Raw genomic sequence first — 16445 nt, 5'->3', positions numbered from 1 at the left:
ATGGGTTCAAAATAACTTGAGGCTCCATTAACTTTCATTGTACAAAAACCCCCACTGAGACTCATATTTAAAAACCTGTGAAAATCAATGATGAAAAAAAAAGATGAAAATCAACAACCTTTTTTTCATGATTAAGACAAGACTATATCAACATGCAATGCAATCTTGTTAAAGGTTGAAAAGGTTGAATAGGTTGAACATTTAAAACCACAAAATTAGTCTTTTCCGGAAGAGACCTGTAGGTGTGAAAGTTTTTTGCAGAGAGTAAATACAGCCACTTTATTTCCTCTTTAATTCAGCAGCTCTTTCTAACACTCCCACATTCCTGTTTTCTTTTCTCTAACCACAATGGTATTAGGTGGAGGGATAACTTACATCTCTCTTGAAGTGCTCATCGCTGTGGGATGCTGTCTGGGCAATGTGCTGGTGATCTGGGCCGTGTGGAGGAGCGGAGCCCTGAACCAAACCACTTTCTGCTTGATCGTGTCGCTGGCGATGGCAGATTTCCTGGTCGGGGCCGTGGCCATTCCTCTGGCTGTAGTTGTGGACCTCCACATGGAGATGCCTTTCTATGCCTGTCTGTTCATCAGCTGTGTCCTGATCGTCCCGCTACAAGCATCAGTGCTCACTCTTCTGGCCATTGCTGTGGATCGTTGCCTGCGGGTTTGTATCCCACTCAGGTGAGTCGGTCTACAGGTGATTTTGAATGGCTTTAATGAACGTCAAGCTTGTTGAAAACACAAATAGCTTTTGTTTTATCTTTAAATTAATGTAATGCAATTTAGGTATGCTTAGTTGTAGCCAATCAGCAGTAGAGGGCGTGTCCACTCATGAAAGGTGAGGAGAGAGAGTGAGCAAGAGGGAGATTTGAAGAAAGACTGTAGAAAGAGAGATGCCTGAGAGACATTACAAAAGAGAAAATCTCAGAGGAATATCAATGGATAAAGAAGGGTTATGATCGAAGAGCTTTAGGACCTGCGTCAATAGGAACTAGCCAACAGGGTGATTCCCCAAGGTTGCATCCGCACTGTTAGTAGGAACTCTGAAGTGACGTAATCCGCACTTGTTGTTGCACACAGCCATCCCATTCTCCATCTTCATTAGTTTACAATGTTTAACAATCCTGTCTAATACTTTATTAGATAGAACTGGTTTACAAATAAAGTAAACTGTAAATGAAAAAGTATTAGCGTTTGCCATGTGGTTGATGTCCAATCTCGTTAGCTGAGCAGAAATACATAATCATGTTTCACTTGGTCCCCTCAAAGTTGCATTGGATTTTCTCCTTAGCGGGTTGAGAGGTCAATGTGTCACTGTTTCCATGTTCATAGAGTTAGTTTGTGGAGTAAATATATAGGCTATAATCTGTGTGTGTACATGGCTTTTTTTTTTTTGTTCCTTGTTGTTCATTCATCATCTTCTTTTTATTTTTTGCGAAGGATTATTTTGCTTTGCTTCAGCTATGATAAAGATACATCCACTCTTGCATTGCGTGTTCATGCATTTTGGGGGCGGGGCTAGGGTTACCAGATGAGATTGGCTGAAATTCGGGATGGGTTTAATTAGGCCTACTATGATATTAGACTACATAGCCTACTATAAAAGATAATGAATTTCAAACCTGAACCAAACATATTTTTATTCAAAGATGTTGATTCAACTTGTGCTCGCTTATCAATGCATATAAATTCGCACCTACGGTATCTTTGTAGAACTTAAAAAAAGAAGAAAAACAAATGCTGCAGCCAATGAGCAGCCGGCGGGGGCTGGCTGCAGGACGACTCAACCTCCACGGACAGTTTTTAATGTTTTATCAGACAATAACTACTCAAGATTTTGCTTTAGTATCATTTTCGGGACAATTAGGGCCGGATTCGGGACTCGGGACAACAGCTTAGATTTCGGGACTGTCCCGAAAAATCTGGTCGCGGAGCAATGAAGGGAGGGGCAAAAATCAACAGTGTTTTTCCTAGAAATTGCTTACTGCACCTTTAAAAGATCTTTAATTTTAAGAAATATTTCTCTCTGGCAGGTACAATTCTACAGTCACTAAGAAGCGCTCCTGGATCACCGCTGCTGTGTGCTGGATACTGGCGTCCATACTGGGCTTTTTACCGATGTTTGGATGGTACAACCATGACACACTGGCACGTTACAATTCCACCTCCATAGACTGTCAATTCATTGCTGTCATTCCTGCTTCATACCTGGTCCACTTCATTTATGAGTGCTGTTTTCTTCCTCCTCTGGCAGTCATGATTACTTTGTATGGCTATGTCTTTTTTAAAATGAGGAGACTGTCAAGGGGTAGGGCTGAAACTGGTGGCTATAACCAAAAGGAACGCAAACTGGCCAGATCTCTAGTTTTGGTTTTGGCTCTTTTTATTGTTTGCTGGCTGCCGTTACACTTGACAACAGCCATCACATTCTATAACCAGAATATACATGTACCGTCCATTGCTTTATACTTTGTCATTCTTCTTTCTCATGGCAACTCGATGGTTAACCCTGTAGTGTATGCCTTCAAAATCCCTAAGATTAAGCAGGAGTACAGGAAGATTTGGAGGAGGGTGATTGGTCGAGAGCAGAAGGCAGATATAAACACTCCTGCTAGTAATACCTTAGACAGCCATGATGGACGAGTTCATGGGGAAATCAGCCCAGAGGTGGGAGTCAGTGGCATTAATTTAACTTAATTCCATGTACCGTGGAATGTACCAAAAGAAGGGGGATTTATATGATTTTCTTAGAGTGTAATTGCAATATTGCTTTTTCAAACTTTTCAAGCTTTTCTGGCCTAAATTAATATTGACAGATTGCAGTTACACTGTTGTGCCAGTAGGGCTCCTCCAATCACCACTGTCAAAGTCTGAGAGTAACTGTAGGATGTGTTATTTTCCTGTTATCACTGTAAAGCTGCTTTGAAACAATCTGCATTGTAAAAAGCGCTCTATAAATAAAGGTGACATGACGTGTCTTATAGCTGAATCTGGATAATAGAGGAGTGTGTAATTTAATGTACAATAATATGGTTGTACTATAGTGCAAATATGAGTGATGTTTAAAACTGTCAAACTTTATATGTTTGTGTTGCACTTTTCCTGATAAGCTAAAATAGAATTTTTATTTATTTATTTTGAACCACTTATATGAGGTGTGCAATAAGACCTTAGTATACAAGGGGAAATTTTAAGCATTTCCTTCTTTGTCTCTTTCTGCTTTGCCTTTGAAGTATTAGTATATAATCCACAATATTAATGACAATATATGCATATATACAGGCAGAACTCCTGGCGTGAAGCAGAGGTGAGTCGCACGACGAAATACCGCCTTCACACGCAACCTTCACACGCCTGTGGTGTGGCATGCCGTTTAATTGCCTGAAGTAAATCTCTGAATTTGAACGCAGCTTTCCCAGCTGTCTGCCTTTAAAAAGTGCTACAAGTTGTCTGCTAGCAAAGCATGAAAGGGAGGGAAAAGGTCCAAACAAAATGGCCGCCTTCCTGCCATCTTAAACGAGTGTTCAGTTAAAGGTCTAGAACGTGTAAAGACGAAACCTGCTCATGCTTACTTCAAGAAAGGTGAATGAAATCACTCATACTCTTTATATTGAGTAGGAGGAACTGTAAATATACTGTTGTGGTCTGTTTGATTACCATATTCATGAGTCATGGTACTTAAATGATACTGTAAGGTAATTAAAAAAAAATAATAATCTTGAGCAGCAAATCATATCAGAATGATTTTTGTAGGATCATGCGACACTGAAGACTGGAGTAACGATGCTGAAAATTCAGCTTTGATCACATGAATATATCACAGTTTAAAATATATTCAAACAGAAAACAGTTATCACAATATGTAATATTTTTACAGTATTTTTTATCAAATAAATGCAGCCTTGGTGAGCAGAAGAGAAAAATATAAATAAGCTTAATCCAAACTTTTGACCGGTAGTGTATATGTCATATTTAAGCGACACAATGAAGCAGAAGCTCGATGGTGTTTTTAGCCCCCAATGGCTCCTTCCAGGCAGCTAACCCTAACCTCAACCTTAAACCTACCCATCCCCTCACTGCCTGGAAGGCGCTGTTGGGGGCTAAAAACACCAAACACCGAAGCAAAACGTGGTCTGACTCAAGGCTCGACACGACCACACGGCCCAGATCACCAGCACGTTCCCCAGACAGCATCCCACAGCGATGAGCACCTCCACAGAGGTATAGATCACCTTCTCACTGTCAGCCATGGTGGAGACTGAAGGCACAAGATCTCTACAGGAACTTACTTGAAATGGTCGTGGTTAAAATAGGAAGTTGTCTTCACTCTCTCAAACAGCCATGCATAACAAAACATGCATAACAAAATACACACTCACACACACACACACACACGCACACATACTCAAGATTTTTTGCTTGATCAGTACTTCGAAGTGGCTTGTATGCTGCAAGTATACAATGTGTTGTTTATTTTTTAAAAGGAAATTAATACTTGTATTCGGCAAAAGTGACGGTAAAGACATTTATGATGTTACAAAAGATTTCTATTTCAAATAAATGCTGTTCTTTTTAACTTTCTATTCATTAAATATTCCTGACTAAAAATGTATCGCGGTTTCCACAAAAATATGAAATCAGAAATGTTTCTTGAGCAGCAAATCATCACATTAGAATGATTTCTGAAGGATCATGTGACACTGAAGACTGGAGTAATGATGTTGAAAATTCAGCTTTGATCACAGGAATAAATTACATTTTGAAGTTACATTACAATAAAAAACAGGTTGTGACTTCACAATATTACTGTTTTTTACTCGATTTTTTATTTATTTTTTAATTTTTGATCATTTGATAATGGTTTGAAAAACAAAGAAAAAAGTGTTGGCATTGGGATATCTGCTCTTGCTAGTCATTTATGTCTATCATAAAAAGGTTCCATTTGTTTAGTTTTGATTCATGTTTTTATGACTATGCAAATGAAATGTGACTTTTGCAATTTTCTGGGAACCAAAAATAGGATTAAGCAATTTTCATTCTATCTCAGACTTCTTGGTTTCTATGAAACAGTTCCCACTTATAATGCACACTGCAAACTTTGTTGTTAACAAAGCATTTAAAAAATCCTTGCTTACAAGCTTCTGACTCCCTCTACTGGAGTCTTTGGCCATTCCATGTACTGTATGCAAAAGCTTCCAGCTCAATGATATTCTTTGGTTTCTGTTCTGCTACTGCTTTCTTCAAACCTCACCAAAGATTTTCAAGGACATTTTAATCTGGAGACTGAGCAGGCCAGGACTGATCCCTGAACAAAGCTTTGGTAGATTTGGATGTGGACTTAGGGTCATTGTCCATGACTGTGAAGACAGTGTTTTTCTGGTCATAAGTCAAGCCTTTTTTGTGCCAAACATACTTCTGATCCATGGGTCCAAAAAAGTTCCCTGGAAGGTTTTCTATGGGACAATACATTTTAAACTTATAAACAATGCAGCCAGCTGTGTCTCTAGGAACCTTTAGTGTCCTGTAGATGTTCTTGTAGCCATAGCCTTCTTCTCTGGGCTTTTGTATGAGCTTTTTTGTCTTGGCCATATTTGCTACTCAACTTCAGCACATGCATGGGATAAATTTATGCATGTATTACAACTAAATCTAATGAATTGTCATTATAGAGTTCCCAAAGGTTTATAGTAACCCGAAGTAATAGTATAGCAAAGTAGATATTTTGATAGATACCCATTTAATGAAAATGGGTTCAAAATAACTTGAGGCTCCATTAACTTTCATTGTACAAAACCCCCACTGAGACTCATATTTAAAAATCTGTGAAAATCAATGATGAAAAAAAAAAGATGAAAATCAACAACCTTTTTTTCATGATTAAGACAAGACTATATCAACATGCAATGCAATCTTGTTAAAGGTTGAAAAGGTTGAATAGGTTAAACATTTAAAACCACAAAATTAGTCTTTTCCGGAAGAGACCTGTAGGTGTGAAAGTTTTTTGCAGAGAGTAAATATAGCCACTGTATTTCCTCTTTAAATCAGCAGCTCTTTCTAACACTCCCACATTCCTGTTTCCAGTTCTCTAACCACAATGGTATTAGGTGGAGGGATAATTTACATCTCTCTTGAAGTGCTCATCGCTGTGGGATGCTGTCTGGGCAATGTGCTGGTGATCTGGGCCGTGTGGAGGAGCGGAGCCCTGAACCAAACCACTTTCTGCTTGATCATGTCGCTGGCGATGGCAGATTTCCTGGTCGGGGCCGTGGCCATTCCTCTGGCTGTAGTTGTGGACCTCCACATGGAGATGCCTTTCTATGCCTGTCTGTTCATCAGCTGTGTCCTGATCGTCCCGCTACAAGCATCAGTGCTCACTCTTCTGGCCATTGCTGTGGATCGTTGCCTGCGGGTTTGTATCCCAATCAGGTGAGTCGGTCTACAGATGATTTTGAATGGCTTTAATGAACGTCAAAGCTTGTTGAAAACACAAATAGCTTTTGTTTTATCTTTAAATTAATGTAATGCAATTTAGGTATGCTTAGTTGTAGCCAATCAGCAGTAGAGGGCGTGTCCACTCATGAAAGGTGAGGAGAGAGAGTGAGCAAGAGGGAGATTTGAAGAAAGACTGTAGAAAGAGAGATGCCTGAGAGACATTACAAAAGAGAAAATCTCAGAGGAATATCAATGGATAAAGAAGGGTTATGATCGAAGAGCTTTAGGACCTGTGTCAATAGGAACTAGCCAACAGGGTGATTCCCCAAGGTTGCATCCGCACTGTTAGTAGGAACTCTGAAGTGACGTAATCCGCACTTGTTGTTGCACACAGCCATCCCATTCTCCATCTTCATTAGTTTACAATGTTTAACAATCCTGTCTAATACTTTATTAGATAGAACTGGTTTACAAATAAAGTAAACTGTAAATGAAAAAGTATTAGCGTTTGCCATGTGGTTGATGTCCAATCTCGTTAGCTGAGCAGAAATACATAATCATGTTTCACTTGGTCCCCTCAAAGTTGCATTGGATTTTCTCCTTAGCGGGTTGAGAGGTCAATGTGTCACTGTTTCCATGTTCATAGAGTTAGTTTGTGGAGTAAATATATAGGCTATAATCTGTGTGTGTACATGGCTTTTTTTTTTTTGTTCCTTGTTGTTCATTCATCATCTTCTTTTTATTTTTTGCGAAGGATTATTTTGCTTTGCTTCAGCTATGATAAAGATACATCCACTCTTGCATTGCGTGTTCATGCATTTTGGGGGCGGGGCTAGGGTTACCAGATGAGATTGGCTGAAATTCGGGATGGGTTTAATTAGGCCTACTATGATATTAGACTACATAGCCTACTATAAAAGATAATGAATTTCAAACCTGAACCAAACATATTTTTATTCAAAGATGTTGATTCAACTTGTGCTCGCTTATCAATGCATATAAATTCGCACCTACGGTATCTTTGTAGAACTTAAAAAAAGAAGAAAAACAAATGCTGCAGCCAATGAGCAGCCGGCGGGGGCTGGCTGCAGGACGACTCAACCTCCACGGACAGTTTTTAATGTTTTATCAGACAATAACTACTCAAGATTTTGCTTTAGTATCATTTTCGGGACAATTAGGGCCGGATTCGAGACTCGGGACAACAGCTTAGATTTCGGGACTGTCCCGAATTTTTCGGGACATCTGGTCGCGGAGCAATGAAGGGAGGGGCAAAAATCAACCGTGTTTTTCCTAGAAATTGCTTACTGCACCTTTAAAAGATCTTTAATTTTAAGAAATATTTCTCTCTGGCAGGTACAATTCTACAGTCACTAAGAAGCGCTCCTGGATCACCGCCGCTGTGTGCTGGATACTGGCGTCCGTACTGGGCTTCTTACCGATGTTTGGATGGTACAACCATGACACACTGGCACGTTACAATTCCACCTCCATAGACTGTCAATTCATTGCTGTCATTCCTGCTTCATACCTGGTCCACTTCATCTATGAGTGCTGTTTTCTTCCTCCTCTGGCAGTCATGATTACTTTGTATGGCTATGTCTTTTTTAAAATGAGGAGACAGTCAAGGGGTAGGGCTGAAACTGGTGTATGTAACCAAAAGGAACGCAAACTGGCCAGATCTCTAGTTTTGGTTTTGGCTCTTTTTATTGTTTGCTGGCTGCCGTTACACTTGACAACAGCCATCACATTCTATAACCAGAATATACATGTACCATCCATTGCTTTATACTTTGTCATTCTTCTTTCTCATGGCAACTCGATGGTTAACCCTGTAGTGTATGCCTTCAAAATCCCTAAGATTAAGCAGGAGTACAGGAAGATTTGGAGGAGGGTGATTGGTCGAGAGCAGAAGGCAGATATAAACACTCCTGCTAGTAATACCTTAGACAGCCATGATGGACGAGTTCATGGGGAAATCAGCCCAGAGGTGGGAGTCAATGGCATTCATTTAACTTAATTCCATGTACCGTGGAATGTACCAAAAGAAGGGGGATTTATATGATTTTCTTAGAGTGTAATTGCAATATTGCTTTTTCAGACTTTTCAAGCTTTTCTGGCCTAAATTAATATTGACAGATTGCAGTTACACTGTTGTGCCAGTAGGGCTCCTCCAAACACCACTGTCAAAGTCTGAGAGTAACTGTAGGATGTGTTATTTTCCTGTTATCATTGTAAAGCTGCTTTGAAACAATCTGCATTGTAAAAAGCGCTCTATAAATAAAGGTGACTTGACGTGTCTTATAGCTGAATCTGGATAATAGAGGAGTGTGTAATTTAATGCACAATAATATGGTAGTACTATAGTGCAAATATGAGTGATGTTTAAAACTGTCAAACTTTATATGTTTGTGTTGCACTTTTCCTGATAAGCTAAAATAGAATTTTTATTTATTTATTTTGAACCACTTATATGAGGTGTGCAATGAATAAACACCTTTTGAAGAAAGGTGCCTTTCATTATGTTTATACGGAATTCATATTTTTCTTTTTAGATTAATACACTTTATTCAGAAGAGACACTAAAAGTATCACCCATAAAAATTCTTTCAATTTTAGTATGCTTTATTAGGATGACAAAAACTGTACTTTTTATTGCCAACATGTTTGCAGAATAGCTGTGAGAAAATGTGCAATATAAAATAAACTGAATAAAAATAAGTAATTTTAAAAAATAAAGTGAAATATCAGTAGTGCAAAATAAAATGGAATAACAAAACAGTGCAGAGTAAACTAAGAAAGTAATTCAACTTTATAATTAATACTTTATATTAGTTTTTATGTGGCAGTTTTAAAGAGATCGTTCACCCAAAAATGAAAATTCTGTCATCATTTGCTCACCCTTTTCTTCTGCCGAACACAAAAGATATTTTGAAGAATGACGGTAACCAAACAGTCGACTTCCATAGTATGAAAAAAATGTCAATGGGGACCAGAAACTGGTTACCAACATTCTTCAAAATATCTTCTTTTGTGTTCAGCAGAAGAAAGAAACTCATAAAGTTTGGAACAACTTGAGAGTGAGTCAATGATGACAAAGTTTTCCATTCGATCCAGACTGGTTAAAGATACTCCAGTAACTCTTTCTCTTGGTGTTCAGAACGATCTGTCTTTACTCTCGCTCATTGCGTCTCTCAAGGAAGGCAATAGACTGTATAGTTATCATCCAAATAGGATATGATCCTTCCCACAAACTATACAACCTACTACCTCAGCTTGTAGATACACACAGATCTGCAGTTTCACTGTACAGGAGCATGAACTCCAGTGTGTCACTCACACAGTTTCTTCAGTCGACAGCTGGTTAATCTGCCTCCGTAAGAAAGACAGTAGATTGTATAGTTATCTCAAAGGGAGGTTTTATACTCCACAACTATTCAATCTACTACCTCAGCTTCAGGGACAGCAAACAAACATGGCGTTGCTTTAGTTTCTTCACCGGCTCTGCACGGGACGAAAGAAAGAGGGGGAAAGACATTATTTATTTATTATGAGTCATACATTATGCCTTTCATAATGTTTATGCAATATTCATATTGTTCTTTTTAGAATAATACGTTTGATTCGGAAGACACTAAAAGTATCACCCATAAAAAAAAAAAAAATTTCTAGTGTAAAAAAAGCTGTACATTATTATTGCCAAAGTGTTAGCAGTATAAAAATTGTACAATATAAAATAAACATAATAAGATGTATAATATAGTAATAACGTAGTAATTATTATAGTAATAACATAGTAATTACTATAGTAATAACATAGTAATTACTATAGTAACAACATAGTAATTACTATAGTAATAACATAGTAATGTTAATTTGTTGACAACTAAAATTAAATATCAGTAGATGAATATCAATATACAAAATGAATTTTTTTTGTACATGTATTTATATTGCCTTTTTATTTTACAAAAATGTAATTATTTATTAAAATATCAATAGTCAAAATCATACATTGTAAAGTAAAACACTGGACTCCACCTTTGCATTTCCATTTATCGAACATTTGTTGAAGTTTACAATGTCCTTAGTATGCAAGGGGAAATTGTAAGTATTTCCTTCTTGTCTCTTTCTGCTTTGCCTTTGAAGGATTAGCAAAAAGGATCCACAATATTAATGACAATATATGCATATTATATACAGGCAGAACTCCTGGCGTGAAGCAGAGGTGAGTCGCACGACGAAATACCGCCCATTTTCTTTGCAACCTTCACACGCCTGTGGTGTGGCATGCCGTTTAATTGCCTGAAGTAAATCTCTGAATTTGAACGCAGCTTTCCCAGCTGTCTGCCTTTAAAAAGTGCTACAAGTTGTCTGCTAGCAAAGCATGAAAGGGAGGGAAAAGGTCCAAACAAAATGGCCGCCTTCCTGCCATCTTAAACGAGTGTTCAGTTAGAAGTCAAGAACGTGTAAAGACGAAACCTGCTCATGCTTACTTCAAGAAAGGTGAATGAAATCACTCATACTCTTCATATTGAGTAGGAGGAACTGTAAATATACTGTTGTGGTCTGTTTGATTACCATATTCATGAGTCATGGTACTTAAATATTACTGTAAGATAATAAAAATAATAATAATCTTGAGCAGCAAATCATATTAGAATGATTTTTGAAGGATCATGTGACATTGAAGACTGGAGTAATGATGCTGAAAATTCAGCTTTGATCACATGAATATATCACAGTTTAAAATATATTCAAACAGAAAACAGTTATCACAATATGTAATATGTTTACAGTATTTTTGATCAAATAAACGCAGCCTTGGTGAGCAGAAGAGAAAAATATAAATAATCTTAATCCAAACTTTTGACCGGTAGTGTATCATATTTAAATTGTGAAAATATGTATGAAAATGTATGACTATAATTTGTAATCATTACCTGCTGACTGAACAATAGCCCATAAATATATACAATAAAAATATTGCATTGTTGTAATGCCATTTAATCTACACAGATGATGGTGTGGTAGACGGGGGTCACCAGGGCAGGCCAAAAGAATGGACTGTCATGGCAAATCGTGGGGCGGCGGCACCGTCTCTGCATAAATTAGCATGTGAACCGGAGGAACTGAAAGACACTGGAGCAGGACATTAACATTCCGAATTCCTCTTTGGCCTAATTAATGGCAGTGATTGAAATGTTTTGGCCTGGCAGTTGGCCGAGACAGCGGGCCAGTGTGAAAAAGACCAGGCGGAGAGGAGGCTGAAGTCTCATAATTGAGATGTTGGAGACAAAGAGCTGAGAAATCAAAAATGTTTTTTAGTGTATGCTCAAGCATTTAAAATGTTTTTTTTTTTTTTTTTTTTTTTTTTTAAGGCTGCAAATTTGTTAACAATTTGTTAAGTGCTAATAATATGTTGATTGCAATGGACCCTTTTCACATATCCAGGGTCCTCAGAAACAGAAGTCATCATCATAGTTGGTTGAACTTCTAAAGTGCTGAACGAAACCACAACAAATATAACTTGCAGTCCCATTTGCTCCAATAGCAAAGCAAAAAATCCACGATAGGGTTTCTATAATACAGAGCCCCGCACATGACATGCGGACAAAAATATATATATATATCGCAACCACAAAATAAAAACCCATTCCCTCGATTTAGTAAATCGTAGTTACGTTGGACTAATTCAATCCTTTGTTTTTGCAAATCGTAGCCATGTTGGACTAATTTGTTCCATCATTTTAGTAAATCGTAGCCATGTTGGACTAATTTGATCCTTTGTTTTTGCAAATCGTAGCCATGTTGGACTAATTCGATCCCTTGTTTTAGTAAATCGTAGATAAGTTGGACTAGTTCAATCCCTCAATTTAGTAAATCGTAGTTACGTTGGACTAATTCGGTCCCTCGTTTTAGTAAATCGTAGCCATATTGGATTAATTCGTTCCATAATTTTAGTAAATTGTAGCCATGTTGGACTAATTCGATCCTTTGTTTTTGCAAATCGTAGCCATGTTGGATTAATTCGTTCCATCATTTTAGTAAATTGTAGCCATGTTGGACTAATTCGATCCTTTGTTTTTGCAAATCGTAGCCATGTTGGATTAATTCGTTCCATAATTTTAGTAAATTGTAGCCATGTTGGACTAATTCGATCCTTTGTTTTTGCAAATCGTAGCCATGTTGGATTAATTTGTTTCATCATTTTAGTAAATTGTTGCCATGTTGGACTAATTCAATCCTTTGTTTTTGCAAATCGTAGCCATGTTGGATTAATTCGTTCCATAATTTTAGTAAATTGTAGCCATGTTGGACTAATTCGATCCTTTGTTTTTGCAAATCGTAGCCATGTTGGATTAATTCGTTCCATAATTTTAGTAAATTGTAGCCATGTTGGACTAATTCGATCCTTTGTTTTTGCAAATCGTAGCCATGTTGGATTAATTTGTTTCATCATTTTAGTAAATTGTTGCCATGTTGGACTAATTCGATCCTTTGTTTTTGCAAATCGTAGCCATGTTGGATTAATTCGTTCCATAATTTTAGTAAATTGTAGCCATGTTGGACTAATTCGATCCTTTGTTTTTGCAAATTGTAGCCATGTTGGATTAATTCGTTCCATCATTTTAGTAAATTGTAGCCATGTTGGACTAATTCGATCCTTTGTTTTTGCAAATTGTAGCCATGTTGGACTAATTCGATCCCTCAATTTAGTAAATCGTAGTTACGTTGGACTAATTCGGTCCCTCGTTTTAGTAAATCGTAGCCATGTTGAACTAATTTGTTCCATTATTTTAGTAAATCGTAGCCATGTTGGACTAATTTACTCCCTCGTTTTAGTAAATCGTAGCCATATATATTTTTTATAAAAATTGCGAAAAAAATTAAATTTACGATAACTGTGGAAGCGCATTATCACAGTCTGTGAGGAAGGTCCATAGGAGTCTGATGTTGGCATGTTGCTAAGCACAAACATGCTTATCAAACATAAATATTGGGGGAAAAAGTCCATTTTTATTTAGATGGAGCTATTTTTACTTTTCAGTTTTAACTAAAATGTATGTTTATAATCACTTATTTCCCTCGGTCTTCCAGCTCGCCACAGTGCATTAAGGGATTGCCTTATCCACATAGGACACTTTAGATTCTGGCAAAATTAAGGTATTTTATCAAGCGGCATGCTTGAATTCAGTTGTGTGTGCTCATGATGCATAATAATGTTGCCTAGGTAGGCAGCTCACTATGTTTCAAGTGTTTCTCTGGGGCTGTTTCTATCTGGTACTATGACCTCGTTTGACATTTTTCTTGGATCTTAAAAGGACTGTTTGTTATTCCATCACAGTATATGGGCCACGTCTCACTGAAGTCCATGGATCATTACACAAAGTAATGGCTATGTCAACATGAGGCTAAATCTTCATGTCTTGTGAGAGATAATATATGGAAAGCAAAGGAAAGGAGCTCTACAGTATTATATAAACTCTCTCCTTCAGCAGAGAGCAGATTCATGTATATATCTACTACACATATATATACAGAACTCCATCATATCTGTGATTAAAAGACCATTTGGTATAATGTATTTGGCAATGGCATGTTCGTGATATAGTGATTTCAAGAAAACAAGCAGCATGCTTATCAGCGGAAGTGTTTCAGTTTCCCTATAACCTCGATCTTGTGGTTTAACACAAAGGTACTCATTTTTTATTCCACCTCAGCTGTCGACATTTCCCCGTGTGTTCAAACCTACTCAACTTTTATTTGAACCTTCATTTAGTTGTAGAAAGAGAATAGATCATACTTTTGTGCACAACATGCTACTTATTTTCTTCTGATATTTTACAAAAGCTTAATTCAAGAAAATATTTGACTGATATGATGTCTAAATCATAATTTTCGCTTTAGTTTATACCTTTTAATTAATATTATTTATTTATTTTGGTTAATGTACACTGATGCATCACAAACAATAAGTCCAATAAACAATATAACAGGATGAAATTTGATTTCTCTTTCAAATTAAGTTCTTTTAGTCTTTTTTTATCCTAATCTGGTGCCATTTTTAATAAGAAAGCCATTATTGCTGCGGTACTAAAGCATTGTAAGTTGGGGGAACTGTTAACATTTTTCAGCACACTTGATTGATATGTGTCAGTGTTATTAAATGTATTGTAACCATTAAGAAAGAGAGTAAATATAGTCCTACCTGCTCATTTAAAGCGAGATGACACTTCACTTCCCACATCTGAATTAGTAAAACTGTCATCTGCACCATCGTCTACCAATGCAGGGTGTTTAAGCCCACGGTTGTGCAGTGGAACAAATCCAGAGGCCTTTTAACACACAAAAATAGCAATTCTAAACAGGAAGTGCCTGTTGACCTTGTTTGTGCATGCACTCATGCTAAGTTCAGCGCTTATCAATGCGATAGCTGTTTTGCAAACAGACACAGCTTACAACATTTGGCACTATGGTTGCAGAAATAGAGCGTTTCCACAGCAGATAAAACGGGAAATTTCCCTTCGAATTTGGTATCACAATTGTTCACACTTGTTAAGTAGGCCTCACAGTATAATACAAGCACATAAAGTGTAATTTCTGCACAACTATCACCACCTAATAGAATTGCAAAAATAATAATTGCTTTCAAATAGGTTTCCCAAACACTCTATGCATGTTTCATTCGGCCAGACGAACAGATGGTCCTGCCCTCAAACTCACGCCATTGGTCGAGAAGGTCAGGATTCTCAAACAAGCCGTTTTGAAAGGGGAAATCAACTTACTCGTTGTTACATTAAGCTAGGATAGCAGAGCGTATTTAACATTGAAAAGTAAAGCTTTAAAAAAAACGCCATGTGCTTTGAAAGAAACTACTCTAACACATAACTTGATCTGTTAACGTTTTTGTTGATGCATGTGAGACAAATGTGATCTGAACTGCTACAAAATAAGACCTCGAATCACAATAGCAACAAATACCTGCTCTGGTTAATGTCAGGCAGCTCTAAGTTCCTGGGTTCGGCTGATATCCTCTTTTTCTCCATAATGTGATGCTGTTTATTGCTTCTGAATTGCAGGTGATTACTGAAATATTTTTCCAGATAAAGGTACTGTGACTTTGTTTCTGGTTACCACACCGACACAGAAAGAAAGAGTGAAGAGAGAGAGGGAGGGAGCACAAAAATAGCAGGAAGTAGAGAGGGCAGGCCAGAGAAGAAAAAAATCATCAAGTAACGTGACAAGTTCATCTGAGGATAGTGAGGGAGGGGTGGAGGAAGTGTTTTCATTTTTTTTATCTATCTCTCCACCCACCACCTTATTGCTTTTTTTTTTTTTTCTTACTTGGTTTTCTCTTTGTATAGTGTTCAGTGCAGCTTTCATTTACATCTTCTCTAAAAGAATTACAATTCTTTGTTGACGGCGTTAATGAACTAAAAGTAGTTGACTAACAAAACATGCGCCGCTTTGGAATGGAAACGCAATATATAATCAAACTGCATGAATCTTCAAATGTTCATTCGTAGACGAAACAAAGAAACTTGAAGTGTGTGTGTTTTAATATATTTGTATTATTACTTTTTGTTGTTTATATAATTATGGTGATTGAAACTGTAAATTTACAGTGGTGTCAAATTGAAAATCTGTATTTTTTAAAAATCTAAACATAGATTAAACAGGATTTTAAAAAACAGCTGTATTAAATTATAACTTAAGAAGCATTTGCTCTATATATTTATTGTTTTATATTGATTACTTGTTGTCATTTATTTTTTTATTTTTTTTGCAATATTAATTTGTATTTATATACTTAATTTGAAAGTCTCGTTCTTTTGCTCTTGATCTTATTTAGCATATTCTTCTCTGTGGTCTCAGTTTCAGTCCTATCTCAGTTCAAGGCTCAGTTCCTCTCAACATGGCAGACGAGGTACAGATTTGTATGTGGTGTACCACTTAACAGCCAGAAGTAACAAATAATGATTATGATATAAAGCATTTTGAATCAGTTCA

The 16445-nt window shown here is 37.1% G+C and overlaps 2 protein-coding genes and 1 long non-coding RNA gene across 3 annotated transcripts; 2 read left to right on the top strand and 1 right to left on the bottom strand.

Annotated features, from left to right (window-relative positions):
• The first annotated feature begins 245 nt into the window (after positions 1-245).
• On the top strand, positions 246-2988 carry LOC311092880 (adenosine receptor A3-like). Its single transcript, XM_084129891.1, has 2 exons — positions 246-680; positions 2033-2988. The coding sequence occupies exons 1-2, from the start codon at positions 349-351 to the stop codon at positions 2694-2696; spliced, it is 996 nt and encodes a 331-aa protein (XP_083986017.1). The 5' UTR covers positions 246-348; the 3' UTR covers positions 2697-2988.
• Positions 2989-6034: 3046 nt separating this feature from the next.
• LOC311091760 (adenosine receptor A1-like) lies at positions 6035-8922 on the top strand. The gene is made up of 2 exons (XM_084127839.1): positions 6035-6425; positions 7788-8922. The coding sequence occupies exons 1-2, from the start codon at positions 6094-6096 to the stop codon at positions 8449-8451; spliced, it is 996 nt and encodes a 331-aa protein (XP_083983965.1). The 5' UTR covers positions 6035-6093; the 3' UTR covers positions 8452-8922.
• Positions 8923-9035: 113 nt separating this feature from the next.
• LOC311091761 lies at positions 9036-14770 on the bottom strand. The gene is made up of 2 exons (XR_014608158.1): positions 14644-14770; positions 9036-9935 (listed from the first exon to the last, which is right to left on the bottom strand). It is a non-coding gene; the product is annotated as an uncharacterized lncRNA (long non-coding RNA).
• Positions 14771-16445: the final 1675 nt, after the last annotated feature.

Source organism: Abramis brama (genome assembly GCF_963993115.1).
Source record: "Abramis brama genome assembly, chromosome: 11".
Classification (NCBI taxonomy): domain Eukaryota; kingdom Metazoa; phylum Chordata; class Actinopteri; order Cypriniformes; family Leuciscidae; genus Abramis; species Abramis brama.
This window is presented reverse-complemented; position numbering and strand designations above follow the sequence as displayed.

What these genes read in the sequence shown, in the direction of transcription:
- LOC311092880 (XM_084129891.1), top strand. Translation starts at nt 349, where the DNA reads ATGGTATTAGGTGGAGGGATAACTTACATCTCTCTTGAAGTGCTCATC. An exon ending in CGGGTTTGTATCCCACTCAG is followed by an intron (nt 681 to 2,032) that starts GTGAGTCGGTCT and finishes TCTCTCTGGCAG; the next exon opens with GTACAATTCTACAGTCACTA.
- LOC311091760 (XM_084127839.1), top strand. Translation starts at nt 6,094, where the DNA reads ATGGTATTAGGTGGAGGGATAATTTACATCTCTCTTGAAGTGCTCATC. An exon ending in CGGGTTTGTATCCCAATCAG is followed by an intron (nt 6,426 to 7,787) that starts GTGAGTCGGTCT and finishes TCTCTCTGGCAG; the next exon opens with GTACAATTCTACAGTCACTA.